This window comes from Peromyscus eremicus, chromosome 15 (assembly GCF_949786415.1).
Source record: "Peromyscus eremicus chromosome 15, PerEre_H2_v1, whole genome shotgun sequence".
Taxonomy (NCBI): Eukaryota; Metazoa; Chordata; class Mammalia; order Rodentia; family Cricetidae; genus Peromyscus; species Peromyscus eremicus.
Window position 1 is genome coordinate 2,091,275 of NC_081431.1, and position 17,128 is coordinate 2,108,402.

The following is a 17,128-nucleotide window of genomic DNA, read 5'->3' on the forward strand; positions in this document are numbered from 1 at the left end:
CCTTTAACTCCATAAATTGTCGTGCTGGCTGTATGCACAGTCACCTGGGCAGTGGTTTACAAATAAATACCATAGCCCTAACCAAGTTCCACCTGAACCTTGACCCTCAGGGCTGAGGCATTGGTGCAGTCCTGTGAGTTCCTCCCACTAGGCCTTAGGTTTCCCTAATCTGTCTTCTATGCCCTAAGAGATCCTATTCCCTCTGGGCTCCTTTGCAGCCTCCAACAGGAATTGTCCCACAAGTGGGCAGAGAGCCGAAACTGAGACACTCTCTCCACTCACCTCCCTCCTCAGCTGCCTGCTGTGACTCCTGCCTCTCTGCCACCAGGCTGAGCACCATATCTCCCTAGGTTGGCAGACAAGCTAACGCCCTGGGAAGGGCAAACAAAATGTCCTGGTGCTCCTTCACTGCAGAGTCTCTCCTCTCCCCAGGGTCCTCCTACTGGGGCTCACAGTGAACCCCGAGATCCTGCTAAACTGGAGTTTCTCTACCCATCCCTCCCGCATGGATACTGGCGGGTGCTCAGGGTGGACTCTGTGTACATACTAAGCACTGACCTCTTACCTGGCCCCACATCTTACTGCTAGATGACTAAACCCCAAGACCAGTGCCTCTCAACACCACAGGACATTACAACAGCCTGGAGCTTCAAACATCAGTAATGAAATCAGAATATCTAAGAGTAGAGGTCCAGACAGGTTATTTTGTCTCTCGTATCTCATAATTCACAGCAATATTTTCATAGATATGCAGCAACTTCCATATTATAATAATGCTGTGAGACCCAGGGTGAGAGACTTTGCCTCAGTTTCCCCTGTGCCCACATGTCTACATGCAGCTGAAGCTGAAACCATGCCCAGCCATGTGGCAGACCTAAAGTATACAACGTGGATTTCTTTGACAGTAGGTTTACTTTTGTTCTTGCAGACTTACTAAATACCTATGTCTTTTTGTGTTTGCTTAGAGACTTAAAAACAAAACAAAGCAAAACAAAAACAAAAACCAGGATGGTGTGGAGCCCAGCTAGTCTCAAACTCACTATGTAGCTGAAAATGACCTTGATCTCCTATTCCTCCAGCCTCTACCTTCTAAGTGTGCTGGGCCTACTAGGTATGCACCACCATGCCCAGCTCCTGTCCCCAACCTATCTCCCTACCCTGCTTTGGCCTTTCACTTGCTAGGCAAGTGCTTTACCATTGAGCTATGTCACCAGCAATATCCACAACTGAAACTGAGCAGCTGCCCTGCTTCATGGGAGGGTCTGCTCCGGTCTCACTCCCTCCACTCTGCCATTCCCACCCTCGGTTGTCACCTGCACAGCAGTGGTGGGGCCTGTAGGGCCTCCAGGGCTGGGGGCACAGCGGTTGGCATGTCCATGACAGAAGCAACTCCCCTGTAGACGTAGCTGTGACACTGCAAAGTAGGCGCTGGGTGGATAGGAGCCCCTCTGAGGTACAGGGGCCAGCTTGGTGAAGTTGACTCTTAGGTTTGTGACATCACCTAATTCTGAGAGTGGCACCAGCAAGGAGGGGGGGGGGAACAGAGACAGGAAGTTAAAGGCCAATAGAGTCTCCCTCTTTTCTACCTTCCCATAATACCACAGACCTTCCAGCCCTCAGCCTTCCCACACCATGCTACACATTCCTGGAGGATGAGTGGGGCAAGCAAGCACTACTTCCCAACCGCACTGCATATGTAGGAAGGAACTGGAAATTTCCATGACCTGGGTCCCAAGCTGCTTCATGCCCCTACTAACAGTCCCATGGGAAAGAGGGAGAAGAGCCAAACCAACCTTGAATCTTTCTACTTTGAGATGCAGGGATACCTGACGCTAAATCCATAAGGTTAAGCTGGACCTGCTCAGAGAGAAGAAAGGTCAGAAGCACAGAGGACTGAAGCATGCACCAAGCTCAGACACCTTCCTTCCCTCCCGTCCTCATTCTCCTTATACCCCTTCTCAGGGAACCTGAGACAGACCGTGGGCACCTGTTCGGGAACTGTAGATGACCACTGGATCCTAAAAGAGCATGCACAGGGGTGTGTGTGTGTGTGTGTGTGTGTGTGTGTGTGTGTGTGTGTGTGCTGGAAAATGCAGGTCTACCTGCTATATCATCTACTGCAGAGAAGGGCTTTGATGATACTATTTCATTATCAGTTTTAATTTTTTCTTTAATATTGGTGTGTGACTATGGTGTGTGGGGGAGCACACGATGTACCATGGCATGGTTCTCCTTCTACCTCTACATGGGTTCTGGGGATCAAACTCACGGCATCAGGCTTGCACGGCATGCTCTTTACTCACTGAGCCATCTCACAGCCCTATTGTTACTTTTTTTTAACTTTTGTATACATGATGGTGGGTTTTGTCTGGCACTTTCATGCATGGGAGATGTTAAGATGTGACTGGATAGATGTGGGTTAAGTGAGCACTCCGTGCTGGCCACCCTGATCACCATCAGTTTTGAGTAGGTTTTTACTTATTCTACAAACCTCTCACCACATGTGACTTCCAGGCATATCCCACAAAGTTTTCATCCCAACCCCTTACAAATAAGAAAGAAGCCTTGGGCTCTGTTCAAGGCTAGGAACTAGTGGACACACTGGCTGGGTAAACATTTAACCCCATGGCTGGTAGGTGGACACAAGGAGATCTGTGGCCTCATGGGGGCAGCACTCAGCCTGTCTGTCCCCAGAGCTGCTTCTCCAAGGGGAGGGGAAACTCCAGCCAATTTCATATTGAGTGGGATATGCTTTGGGGAAGAGAGTGACTATACAGGAAAGATTCTGAGAGAAAATTCCGGGTGTTTCTAGAGGCAGGTTGTCATTTCCAATGCAGATGCCTTCAGAGCTCTGGGTTACTCTCCCTCCAAGGTCTGGCAGACCGATAGATTAAACCAAAAAATTGATATTTGTGGTAAATCCTGTGAAAGTGAAATTTCGTGTGTTCTTTGCTCACTTATATGTAAGCAGACATCCAGAAGTCCTCACAACAAACTCCACAGGGGGATGCAGCCATGAGCCCTCTAGGAGGAAGCTGGGAAAGTCAGGATGAATGATGCAGTAGAAGCCTCAGGATGTTTCTGGAAGGTCCCAGCAAAATGATCTGAACTGGTCTGTTCTCACTGTTTGACTAGGAGACGTGGGCTTCCTCCCTCTGCCTGCTGGGTCAGGCTCCCTATACCTACCTTTCCCCCAGTTAGACGTCCATTAGGCCTCTGGGGCAGGGGCTGGCACCGGACGTCCTGCCAGGTCTTGGGCTGGCCCTGGTGGACCTGGGGAAAGGTGCTGGCGCAATCTGTAGCTAGGTACTGGTACACTCTCCAGGTCTTGCCAAAGTCAGAGGAGCGCTCGATCAACATGCCAGCTGGCATGGGACTCTGGGGAAACACGGGGCAGGGATGTGTAGTAGGGTTGAGTGACTGAGGGGAAGAGGCACTGGTAGCATTCCGTGCGGGACACAATTGCAGAAGGAGGGTCCTGGAGAGAGGAGGGACAGGTGGGCCAGCAAGAGCAAGGACTGTGGAAAGTGTCAGGGACAAGTCCTACTTTCCAAGACGGTTATCAGCACCCTACTCCCACCCCAGCCACCAGGAGATGAGAAGCTCTGCTCCACCACTCCCTGCCATGATGCTTAGCTTCTCCATGGGCCCCAAAGCAACAAGACCAAGTAAGCATGGACTGAAACCTCTGCACCCATGAGCCAAAACATCCCCTTCCTCCTGCTAAGTTCTTCATCTCGGGTATCTGTCACAGCGACAGAACACTGACCAACACACCCGCCCTTCTTAAAATCTGACCTGGCCTTGTGTGCAAAGGCTCTGTACTCCTTGCTTGGCCCTCATGGGCCCCCATCTCAGTGAGCACACCCCTCCTCAGCCTTCCCACCTGTCTCCTGTTTGGAGCATCCCTCCCCTGTAGGTTCCTTCTCATCTTTTGTTGGAAGTCTAAATGCTACTTCTGCATGGAGATTCTTTTACACCTATCTAACTTGCATTCTCCTGCCCAGCCCATGGCACTGTCTCCTAGTCTGCCATCTGGCTTCCCTTAGAAATAGCACCACCATTCTAATTATTTACTAGTCAGTTCCCTGCTTTCTAGGCAGGATTTCTCAGCTTCAACACAGTTCCTATTTGGGGTTGGACAAAGGAACCATCAGGCTGCCCTGTGAATTGCAGGACACTTACCAGCATCCCTGACCTCAGCCTACCTGATGCCGTGGCCACACCCACAGCAGTGACACCAAAGTGTCCCCCAAAATTGCCATATGTCCCTAGGGAAGGGGGAGAGCAGAGCTAACCTGGGTTGAGAAACAGTGCCCTGAACTATCCCCTTTCCCTTGCCCGCGTGGTTCCCAGTTCTTCCCAGCATCTAGCGCACAGTGGGTGAGTGTGAGTACATGTTATTGAGTGAGTGGTAGCTTACAGCCTTCTCACAGTCATAGACATTCACCCTCTAGACTTTGTGGAGTCTCTTGTCCCCTCGCCTGCTGTAGGTTTCCTTGTTCCTCACTTCTAGCTTTAGCTTTGAAGTTTTGAAAGAGCCTTTGCCTGGAATGAAAGTGCCCTTCACATGGCTATAAGGTGGATTCTCTGACAACCCCACCCCCAAGGCTAGCCAAGCTCAATGCCCCTCCCAGGCTCATCAGCACCAACACCACTGCATCCAACGCCCCCACCCCACCTCACTCAATCTCCTCTGATATACTTAGTAAGAGCAGCTTCATTGTGACTCATTTTACACCCCTTTCTATCCCTAACAACAGATACCAATTCTACCATATTGTCAGTGTTTGGTATGTGTGTGGCCAGACCTGATACATGGACGGGAAACAGCAGAACAGTGAAAGCATTTAACAGTATCCAAGTTAACACTGCCTTTCAAAACTGTCACCTTGAGGGACTGGGCACCTTTTCAAACACTGCTGGCATTTCTCAAAATACTTTGACCTTTTGTAGGGCAGGGCTCTCGAAGCCAGTTTTCTCAGTCAGGTAAGAAACTGGGTCCTGTTGTGTTTCACTTCACACTCCTCTCAACTCTTAAAAGTCTTATAGATTTTCCTGCTCATCTCATCTTATTAACCAAACTTTATCTTTTCATGTTTGACTATTTCTGTAGAAAGAATGTAATTAAATCCTCTGGTGTGGGGGAGCACAATGGCCTGTCACAAATTAATGAAACCATTGAGTCTAAGACAGGAAGGAGAATTTGAGAGGCCATAGTGCTGATGGGACAGACTGTTCACCAAGAGAGATGTGCCAGGGTATGTCCTTCCTGTGGGTAGGTAAGTTCTTGGCCACTAGTTAAACTTGGTCTCATCTTCAAAGTTGTTAAAGTAGAGTACACCATCCCTGGGGAGAGGACACAGCTATGCTTGCTGTATAAGCTAAGGACCTGAGTTCAGATCCCTAGCCCAGTTTCTTTCTCCATCATTAGTGATCTACTCCCCTCCACTCTACCTCACACTCCCTGACATGATGTTCAGGTTCAGCTCAGTCAAGGGAGCAGCCATTAGGGGTTGAAACCTCTGACGCCCTGAGCCAAAATAAATCCTTTCTCCTCAAACTAGTTTCTCAGAGGTTTTTGTCATAGCAATGAAGCCTGACTAACACAGTCATTTACCACACTGATCTATATTCCTGGCATGTTCTACTTATTTTTATGTGCTTATATGTACATGTTTGTGTGTGTTCACACATGTGGGGTGTGCACATGTGAGTGCTAGAGGTCAATGTCTTCCTCAATACTTCTTCACCTTGTTTTTTGAGACAGACATTATTGTTGCATCTGGAGCTCATTGACTGAACTAGAATTGCTGGCCAATCAGCTCTGGGGATCCATTTGCCCCTGCCCTCCTTCCTGCTGCAGGGATTATATGGCTATACACTGTGGAATGGATAGAACAGATGGACAAAAAGACAAGGAGAGGGGAGAGGGAGAGAAACAGGACAGACAGAGCCCCGTGGGTATGACCCCAGTGACCTGCTTCTTCCAACCAGACTCCACCTGAAAGTTTCCATCACTTTGAAATAATGCCTCAGATCATCAGTCCATCAATGAATTGATCCACTGGTTACATCAGAGGCCTCATGATCCAATTACCTCTTGATGACTAGAACCACCCACTGGGGACCAAGCCATCAACACATGAGCTATTTCTGGGACATTTCATATCAAAATCATAAAAAGCAACCAAGTCCCGCAGAACCGGTATGTGCCAGAGAAAAGTCTATTTATTAGACAGGTTAAAGATGTCAGCTGCAAAGAGGACCAGGGTCTGCAGCTGCACCATGGCCAAGACAGGGGGCTGGGAAGGGGTCCTCTTCTGGTGGTCAGCCATCTATTGTCACAATGATGTAAAATCATAGTGAGTGTACCTACTCTGAAAGAGGACCCCTGGCATATGGTGCCATCATCCTAGCCTAGGGAGACAAAACACTGTTCTTTCTCAACCCAAATCCCTCCCCTACCCCCTGAGGTTCCCAAAAGCAAACCTTAAAATCCATCATGATGTCCTGAAGCTGCATTCTCTTGTCCAGGTCCAGCTGCAGAGAGACAGGGTTCACATCTGGAAGGACAAGAAGGAGAAATATTAGACGAGATGCTCTCCCCCATTCCCCCAAAGCAGGCCTTGACAACACCAGCTCTGGGCAGTTGGAACATCTCCTGCCTTGAGTCTGGCACCTCCGGGAAAGGAGTGGACTGAGTGTGTTCCTGTTTGTGTCACTTATTCAAATGTGCCCTTGTCAGATGGTGATGGCCCATCATCACTGACACCTCTGATACCCCAGAGGGTCCCAGCCTGTCGGTCACAACAGATTTGTTCCCAAGGCCCAAGTCCCATGTGCACCACCCACAGAGACAAGGCAAAGTGAAATGGATGTGGTGCTCTCCCAGCACACCTTCTCCCCAGCCTAAGCAAGCTCTTTTGCCTATAGTGTCCAACAGACCCAAAACAAAGCTAGAAAGCTCTGCCTGCCCACCCCCCACACCTTTTCCCACAGAAACCCAAATTGTCTTGAAAGACCTCCACATGCCCCAGCCTGTGGAGCCTCCATAATCATGGGCTGCTGCAGGAGGCAGGTCCTCACCATTCTGTGACTGCCACCAGCGCATGGGGCCTGAAGATGACGCAACATTCTCCACTCGATGACTGTTGTAGTTGTGAGGCAGCCTGGAGTCACATTTGCAGCATTTCATCTGCCACTGTCGGGGAGGGAGATGGCAGAGCTCAGAGTGGGTCCCCGTGGGCCTCTCCCCTCTATCCTGGGATCCCAGCACACGTCTTCATCTGGAATCTACCCTCAAGGGACCTGCCGATGCCACCAACACACTAAGAAAGATGAATTTCTTAACCCAGGGCTTCTGGTCATCTCTTAGTTTAATTCTGTGGCCTTCCTACTTACAGCAAGATAAATCAATGTTGGGGTTGGAGAAGGAGTACACGGTGGAAAATAATCTTAGCTCATGTCATTCCCTGAAAGAGAAACTGCAGAGGTGTGAACCGGGCAGGGAAAAGAAGGGAGAAACCCACATAAACTCAGTACCTACTGTGCTAGGGAACACTGTGGAGAACAAGGACACTGGAGGTTCTGGTGCTAGCTCCATTATTCCACTTCCCAGGCCCAGTTGTTTTCCTCAATAAATTAAATGAGGGTTGAGTTAGAGTCACCCCACATGTGTGTGTTGAGCATGTCTTACATGCCAGGCATAGCACTGGGATCCACAGGTTAGATTCCTCTCTAAGGAAGCCCATATTTCCCAGCTCCAGGATACCCTGTCCACAGGAGAGAAGCTAGCTATCTTAGTTTCTTTTCCTGTTGCTATAATAAAATCTCTGACAAATGCAACTTAATGGGGAAGGGGTTTACTCAAGATATACTCTGTACTTGTCAGATTTCCTCTGAACATCACTGCTGCCTCCACTACCTCAGAGGGTTCCAACCTGTCTCTCACAAAGACCTGCTCCCAATGTCCAAGTCCCTCCAGGCACCCACCCACAGAAACTAAGCAGAATGAAATAAAGGAGGTCCTCCCAACATACTGTCTTCCCAACCTCAGTGAGACCTTAGCCGCCATACCCGGGAAGTCAGAGCTGCAAGAGCTTGAGGCAGCTGGTCACATCAAATCCACAAAGAACAGAACAGGATGAATGCATGCTGCTACTCAGCACACATATAGTCCAGGATCCCAGCCACACCCACAGTTAACATAGTCATGGTAATCTCCCTTAGGCAGGCCCAAAATGATGGACTTACTCTGCAGTCCATCAGGTTGATAACACAAACCATCACAACTGCCTTCCTATGACAGGCTTAGCACACAACACTCACCTCTTCCATGGCCTGTACCTTTCTGAGTGGGACAAAAGACTTAACTACAGAGCTGCAAGGATGGGCTCCAGGTCAAGGTAGAGAAAATGGAGAAACGAAGGTGATCAGAGAGGTGGTTTGTCTCGGAGCCTGTGACTATGAGCATACATGCAGTACATAGCACTCCCCACAGGCCCAGCGTAGTCCTGTTCCAGCTTCCTCGGGTTGCACATACAAACATCTGCTCCCTCTGAGTAGCCATAGCTCTAAACCCTGCCCAAAATTCAAGAGCACAGCCCAGAGTGCTGAAGGTTCACTCACAAGCAGAAGCAAGGCTTGGAAGAGACCACTGGGCCCTGCTGGTTATCCACACGCCCCAGGCCTCTGTTTCCTTTAATCGCTTCTCATCCACAGCCTTGCAGCTGCTCAGTCGCAGCGGTGTGCAGAGAAGGCCATATACTACCTGAGCCGGTGTCATAGGTGTGGGCACTCTGCCTAGGTACAGAGACTCTGTGGCTATGCTGGACCTGCTCACGGGCTGTGGACACTCCCTGCCCAGCACCATCTTCCCTCTGTGTGCCCACAGCACTGGCCCAAAAAAGAAGGGGAGTTGAGTGTGCTGCTCTAGGGCCTCTGCTCTCCTGCCCACTTCCCAGTTCCTAACCTTAGTCAGCGAAAGAACATCACTGCCATATATCCTTATCACAACCAAAGATGCTTTAGAAAGCACTGGCAGCTGAGCCCCAACTAGACTGTGCCCATCACTCACCAGCTGGTCTCCATCCTGGTCATACCCACCCTCCCCTGCTGGATTTCTCTTACCAAGCATCTCTGCTTGTCAAGCTATATCCTTACTGTTGATTTCCATCAGCTGTCTACCTTCCCCATCTACAGGGCATTCTCCATGAGGGCAAAGGCTTGCCTTCCTTCCCTGCTGCCTCCCAGTGTGGAGAAAGTGCCTGGCACATCGCTGGCTCTAACTAAGTCCTCACTGAATAAATGAATGAATGAGTGAAGAATGGCAATGCTCAACATGTGCCAACTATTTTCAACCACATAATCAATAGCTATTTCTTTCCTGAACTCAGCCTGTTTGAAAGGAGTGGGGAGGAAGGAAGGAATCAAGGACTAGCATTAAGAAGTATGCCCATGCTGCCAACCCCTTGGAAGGCTGAGGCAAGCGGATAGCTTAAACTCAAGCTTGGTGTCAGACTGGGCAACATAATGAGACCTATCTCTTAAGAAATTAAAATTAAGTGATGGAGTTCTGGCCAGGTACTGTATTAGATAATGCAGTATAAAAACCTATTTAAGGGGTTAGGGGTGTGGCCTGGGTGGTAGAACACTTGACTAGTGTACACAAAGCTCTGGGTCCTCATCCCTAGTATGGCATAAAACTGGGCATACTGGTACATGGTTGTAATCCCAGCCCTGAGGAGGCAGAGGCAGGAGGGCCAGAAGTTCCAAGTCATCTGTAGGTATACAGTGATCTCAACACTAGCAGCCCTTTGAGGTAAACAGTATTTCTCTCTTATTTTTCCCCAAGAAAGCTGCTGAGTGACAGACTTCGCCTGGAGCATGCTAAAGTTTACCATCTCTGTCTCATCCACAGAGCACCAGGCAGGACCTGTGCTGACCCTGAAGCTGACCTTCAGGAGCCCACAGCATAGAGAGTACTTTGGGAAGGACTCAGTTTCACCAGCACACTCAGCTCAGCTGCCATGGAGACTGGAGATGTGCCACTAGCTGAAATGCCTGGTCATTTAGCATCATCTTTTCTGAGCAAGAGAAGGCTAGAGCAGGATGCCTCTCTAGACCCTGTTTTGGTCCTTGGCAAGGGAGTGTGCCCTACCCCACATTCTGCCCAGCCTCATGGGCAAATTTTCCACCCCCATTCTGTCTGCACTCAGCACATATCCGGAGGAGAGACAAGGCCAGATGCCTTCTGGCAGATGCTGCTGTCACCAGAGCTCCCTGCCCCAGGCTCTGCTGGGAGTCGAGCCCAGCCCTTGCCTGACCAGAGCAGCATTCAACACAAGGCTTGCTTTCTTAGCTTAGGACATTGGACAAGAAGCCAGAGATGGTGGCAATGGCCTTGGTATTCCCAAATGACAGAATATTATGTAACCATTAAAAAGTGTTTAGAGAAACTTTTTAATTGCATGGGGAAGAGATTATAGTATAATGTCTTATGGGTGAAAGTTAGGCTTTAACTTGAATATACAATACAATCTCAAATACATTTTTAAGGAACAGACTATGTTGGGAAGGAAATATCCAAAATAGCAGGAAAAAAATATATGAAATTGCTGATATTCACCTATTTTGACCTATAAGCATGATAGCTACATATAGCTCAACCTAATATCTCTATAACAGGATTTTAGGTGACTTTTCCCTGTTATTTTTTTGATATGTTTAAACTTTTACACATTGAATGTTACTTGACTTTTAAATGTAGGACTATAGATAAGATTATAAAAAAAAATAAACTAAAGATGTCCAGTGTCAGTGTGGCTCATTGCTCTGAGCCTCCCTCGGTCATACAGACAGCGTGGGGATCTAAAGCCACGTCCACCAGCCTTCCACATGCACAGGCACTGATAAAGGATCAGATGGCCTCATGAACTCGGACACTACGTGCTGCGTGCTCCGTGTCTGGGGACACAGCTGAGAAGGGAATTGACTTCACCCTCAAAGGGAGGCTAAGCCCCCGCTTCAGACAGGTATTTTAAGTAGCTCTGCTGTCAACTCGCCAGCGGGATGATGGACTGAAATAGAACAGCTACAATAGAAGCCAGTCTGAAGATAAGCTGTGTGATTTCACTCTGGGCCTCAGGTTCTTTCTCTGTGTAGTGTGTGTGTGTGTGTGTGTGTGTGTGTGTGTGTGTTAGCACTTGTGAGGCTTTTCTCATGGGTGCCGTGTGCCCCTTTCTCCACAGCAATGGCTGCTCTCTGAGGCTGCAGCCTCCCTCCCTGGGGTCATAGAGCCGCCATGCTCCCTGAGTTTTACCGAGAGATGAAGCATTCTTATCAGTCCAGCCTGCCAGGCCTCCAGCCAGTTTGGCTCCTGTTTGCTCTCCAGCTGGAGAGGCTGGGCTTTCTCAGAGCCTTCTAGAATCTCAGAAATCTGGCTGAAAGACAACCCCTTCCAGAGAGCTTAAGTAGGGCAGGGGAATGAGCAAGAGACTCTGGGGCCTGAATCACAGTGGAGAAGAACAGAAGGGGAGATTGGAAAAGCAGGCTCTGGTTAGCCATGATGCAGCTCCCTTCAGGGTTGATCCAGGGAGCTGCCTGTGTCCATCTAAGCTACATCTGGGGTCATGGCCACTAGCCAGGGCCCAAAGGAGGGAACCAGGAACAAAATAAAGCAAAAAGTCCTGCTGTCTTCAAGAAAAGCAATTTCTAAAAAAGAAAGAAAGAAAAGAAAATACATGTCTCCATGTCAGCTTCCTCCTTGGTAAAGCACAGGGTAGATGTGATAACAAGTTGGCCCTGTTATAACATGGGTTAGAACTTCCTGGATTGGGCTTATTATCCCCAAACCATAACCATGGACGTCCAGCAGGACAAGAGAATCAAGAGGGGAAGAAGACACTGACCAGAGACATGCTGGGAAAGCCGGCTCCCAGAAGAGAAAGAATGGTGGAAGGCCAGAGAGGGCACTCTGCAGCCCTTCCTCAACAGAGGGTTCATCAGCTCCCAGGAGTAGTCTCCCTACAACCACTAAAAAGTCAAGGTCAGCCTACAGCAGGTGCTAGGTGGGAAGAGGCCTCCAGAGCTCAGCTATTTTCAACTTCATCTCCCCTCCTGCTTAGCTCAAACTGTTTAGACAGCTCTATCTAAACTAAATTGAGAAAGGCAATTTTCCGAAGCTGATTATAGAGCCCAGGTTCACCACACACCCCAAAATTACATTACACGGCAGTCGCTCTTCTGAGCACTACAGGCACGCCCTTGGCTCACCCTTCCAAGACCTCTGAGGCAGGTCTACTGCATTTGACATGATGGGTATCCCCAGCCTACTGGTTAGGAATGCCGTGGGAATGAAGCAGGGATTCATGTACCAGGCATCTGACTTTATACTGACCTGTTCCATTCTGACTAAAGGTGTACAGAGGTCATGTGGCCACCCCTACACACGGCTGAGACTAAATAGACTTTCAAGACATTGCTGTCCTCTACTCCTCACTCAAAAGGGGCAGATCCCTCTAAAACAGAGGTTCTCAATCTGTAGGGCAGGGTTGCATATCAGATATCCTGCCTATCAGGTATTTACATTACAATTCATAACAGTAGCAAAATTACAGTTATGAAGTAGCAATGAAAATCATTTTATGATGGAGGGTCACCACGACATGAGGAACTGTATTAAAGGGCCACAGCATTAGGAAGGTTGAGAACCACTGCTCTAGAAGCAAAGATGTCCCCTAGTCCCGAGAGGCAGTTCTACCCATGACAATGGCTTCCTAAGTCCACGCCATGAGCACAGACAGAAGACTTGCTGGCAAAGATTGGCCTGCCAGACATTGCTGAGGCTTCCATGGTGTAAGGTGAATCTCCTAGAAATCCCAGACCCATGTTGAAGAATCTAAAGGTGATTAGAGCTTTGTGACTGTGGAGAGAGAGTATTACAAATTCAGAGACAGAAGGTCTTGGGCTATCATCGTCATGTTCATCTGCCTGTGCACGGTGCCAACATACTTTGACTGTCAGGGAAAACTGTTTGAATAATAATCTCAGCAGACAATGAGCTTCCGCCAGCCCAAGTCGAGAGCATCATCAGACAGCACCTGCAGTCTCACGCGGGGTCTTGCTCCCCTCCAACAGCCACTCCCCTCCGACAGTCTTTTCATTTTCTTCCATGCCCTCCAAGGTGACACCCCTTACTCTCTTGAGACCCTTTGAAAAATTTCATCCATGTCTCTGATATACCAACCTGTGCTGAGGTCTGAATGGCTGACCTTTCCTAAGGAAGATTACATAAAAATAAAGATGTCTGCAGTGCCCACTGGAACAGTAAAGCTGCAGCAGCATGCAAGCCTGAGACCTTAGGCCTTCTCAGAGCTTCTGGGAACAGGAAAGCCACTGTTTTAGAGAAAGACAAGCTCAATACCCCTAAGGAGAGAGGACAGTGTGTGTGTGTGTGTGTGTGTGTGTGTGTGTGTGTGTGTGTGTGTGACTGTGACAGAGACAGAGACAGAGACAGAGACAGAGACAGAGACAGAGCGCTAATCTTGTGGAAGACCACAGTGGTTTCCTAGTGAGATCTGAACTTGCTTTACCCAGCAGGACTGCATAAGAGGATGATTGGACCACGGGCCTGGGCACCAGGTGTTTGGAAGGGTCTACACTTGGCTGTATCTAGCATGAAGGAGATCTTTTGCCTCAACCCGTGGCATTGTTATAAAAAGCCTTTTGAATTAAGTTCTGGGCTGGTGGATAAGAATCCAGGCCCTCCTGAGGCTACCCTGTGTTCCTGTCTTTTTCTCTCCCCTCTCTCCTTCTATCTGAATCTCTTATCCCTCACTCCTCAAGAGAACCCAGGGAAAGGTGGGCGCTGGTCCCCCACATAATCTTCCTTGCCAACTTTCCTAGATTTGGAACTACTAGGAAACACACCTCTGGGAGTGTATGTAAGGGTGTCCTGGGCAGTTTCACTGAAGAGGGAAGACCTACCCTGAACATTGGATTCTACATGCTAGCTTCCAAGACAGAATGAAAAATAAAAAGCAGAGTAACAGCACTCTTCTCTCTGCTTCCTGACTGTGGATGGCATGTGACCAGCTGCTCACACTCCTATCACCGTGATCTCCCTAACCATCATGCACTGTGTTCTCAAACTGTGAGCCAAGATAAACTCTTCTTTAAGTTGCTCTTATTAGATAACTCATCACAACAATGGAGAAACCATGAGCAGTGCAGGGTGGGTGTGTGTGTGTGTGTACACGCGTGTGTGCGTGTGTGTGCGTGTGCGTGTGCGTGTGTGTGTGTGTGTGTGTGTGTGTGTGTGTGTGTGTTCCGGTTGTGGTTTGAATGAGAAATGTCCTCCACAGGCTCACATATTTAAACCACCCAGCACCCAGTTAGTGCTGTTTGTGAGGTTATGGAACCTTTATCCTTTATGAACTGCCCCCTCACTGGAGAAAATATGTCACTGTGGGGTAGGCTTTGAGAGTTTGTAGCCTTTCCCATTTCCTGCTCTCACTTTCCGCTTCCTGTATATGGATGAAATCACGACAGTGGGAGCAGGAAACAAGGAGGTCATTCCTGCTCCTGCCGTCACACCTTCCTTACCATTATGGACTCTTTCCCTCTGAACAGAAATTAAATAAACCTTTTCTTCCTTAAGTTACTTTTGGTCATAGTATTTTATTACAGTAACAGAGAAGCAGCCAATACACTAACTGCATACACATACACACACACACACACACACACACACACACACACACACACACACGTATGCATACCCCCATGGACAACCTCTGTCTACACATTAGCCTTTCAGAAGATCATAAGATGGACCATTTCCAAACAAAGAAAGGCAAAGGCTGGTGTGGGCGCAGGTGGGCATGTGGATGCTTGTGTGCTTATGTGCTGAGGAGGAAGGGACCTCCAACTGGCTGCAGCTCTCTTCTGTGCAAGAGATTAAAATGGCAGCTATTTGGTTTGCACAGATAATTAACGTGGGGAATGTGATGTGCAAGACTGTCATTAAGACAATGGGATGATTAAGTTTCCCTCAGAAAGGGAGGGAACAGGGGTAAGTAGAACATTTGAGAAACAGAGCAGACACGTCGTCAACACTGTTGGGAGCAGAAGCCAAGGCTGGAAACATCCAGACAAAACCGTGGGCTCTGGTTCTCTGCCTTGCAAAGCCTTGTGCATAGGTAGCCCTTGTGCCATGGTCCCAAGACATCATGCAGTACCCAGGGGGTTCCCTGAGAAACAGACAGAAACACCAGGGCTGAGCAAGCAGTACATTTCCTATGTGGAGAAATGGTGACCCAGAGAGGAGCCACAGCTTTCCCAAAGACATAACTCTATCCTGAGAGTCAGAACTAGGACCACAATACCAGGTCAATGTTGGCTTAATCTTGCTTCTCTAGAAGTCCCCCACAGATCAGACTGGCCGCAGTGACCTTAGGAAGTAGAGAAGGCAGAAAACCAGGATGGTTTGACTTCCATGGACGGTGAGTGGCCTGATAAGGAAGATGTACTCGGAAGATCTGTGAGCAGAAACAGCCCCCAGAAGACAAGAAGGGAGGGAAAGAAGAAGGGAGTGGAAAGAAGGAGGGAGGCAGAGAGGGAGACAGTGGGGAAGGGAGGGTGGGAGGGAAGAGGAAGTGATGGAGGAGCATGGGCCTCTGCAGGCACTACATTCATTTGGACATTCTGCCACATAGTCCTCACAGCAGCCCCTTGAACTGGATGCTAACATTGCTCCTTCTCATCTGGAGCTCAGTGGGAGTGCAGAGGTGCATCAGGGTGGGACAGTGTCACAGGATTTCATCTAGGCCTTGAGACTGAGGACTATCTGTACAATAAGCCTACCCAGAAGACACCAGGGACTGGAAGGAGGAAAGCATGGAGAAGGCTGACTAGAAGTAGGGACTGCAGTTCAGGCTGTTCTGGTAGAGTGTAGCCCACACGTAGGGTCAGACTATTAATGGGTCAGGAAGGCAGGCTGGCCCAGAAGGACAAAGTTGGGGGAAGTGCCATGGGGCAAAGATAACTACATCCAAGGTCCATTGCAAGGGTTGCAACACACAGCTGAAATCCAAAGAAGCCAGAACTGGAGGCTCAGCAAACCACAGAGGTGGGGGGGGGGGGGTAGCTGAGGAAGGAACATGAAGACAGGCCAAGACTGGCTTGCAAAGGAGTCATTTCTGGAGGCCAAGAGCTGGAAGGGATGCTTTTGGAACTGGACAGAGTCCCAGCATGCCTGCACCTCCCTCCCATCTACTCAGTCCAGCTGGGGAGGGGTGGAGTGAAGTGATACTGAGACACCTGAGGTCACAAGTCCCTCTACACTCTCTCTCATGCCACCTCAGCAGGCCACCACTGTCACCTCTACATAGACAGAAGAGAAACCTCAACTCCAGAGATATGCAGAGAAGGGGTATGAGAAGCTAACCACCTCATACCCCTCCCTGCAGAACCACTCAGGAAACCCAAATTTTTCTTGTTCCTTCTGGAGTCCAAACTTTCTCATAGCTAATGGGAATAACTAGAGCTGTTTTATAAGGTGCCATGACTATTACTTGACATATTTATATAGGATTCTTAGTATGACGCCTTCCACACATTCCCCAGGGGAGGGCTTGGGAACACCCAACACAGGACTGAGAAGAGGCCTCTGAACATCAGTGTGTGCATTCATGTGTGTGTGCATGCATGCGTGTGTGTGTGTGTGTGTGTGTGTGCGTGTGCGTGTGCGTGTGCGTGTGTGTGTGTGTACGGTGGCTTCATCATTGAAAACCACAAGTTTTAAGATGGCACGGGATAGGGGAGGAAGAAAGAGAAACAGGCAAAGGGCAGGAGGCACAGGAGAGACGGTGCTGTCTGCACCCAGCTCATCCCCAAGAATGTAGAAGCAAGGAAGGACCCTGCAGACCACTCTGTCTCACACTGGCCCACGGAAGAGAGAGTCAGATTTCTTGCCCAAGGTCGTACTGCAGTTAGCAGGAGAACTGGAACTCTATACCACCCACAAGGTGTCCCATTTTCTACTCTGCAAAAAGCTTCCTGTATTTATTGCTCCCTTAGAAAAAGGGAAATTGGCCAAGGCTTCTTAGCTTTCACAGCAGAAAAT

The 17,128-nt window shown here is 49.0% G+C and overlaps 1 protein-coding gene across 1 annotated transcript in view; it reads right to left on the reverse strand.

Annotated features, from left to right (window-relative positions):
* The window catches only part of Lamb3 (laminin subunit beta 3), a 42,008-nt gene that overhangs the window by 17,083 nt on the left and 7,797 nt on the right, over nucleotides 1-17,128 (reverse strand). The window contains exons 4-8 of the mRNA XM_059280930.1: nucleotides 7,090-7,204; nucleotides 6,493-6,566; nucleotides 3,187-3,378; nucleotides 1,794-1,857; nucleotides 1,314-1,507 (exon numbers count right to left, since the gene is read on the reverse strand). Of these exons, the coding sequence (XP_059136913.1) occupies nucleotides 1,314-1,507; nucleotides 1,794-1,857; nucleotides 3,187-3,378; nucleotides 6,493-6,566; nucleotides 7,090-7,204 (639 nt within the window). The remainder of the gene's footprint in view (nucleotides 1-1,313; nucleotides 1,508-1,793; nucleotides 1,858-3,186; nucleotides 3,379-6,492; nucleotides 6,567-7,089; nucleotides 7,205-17,128) is intronic.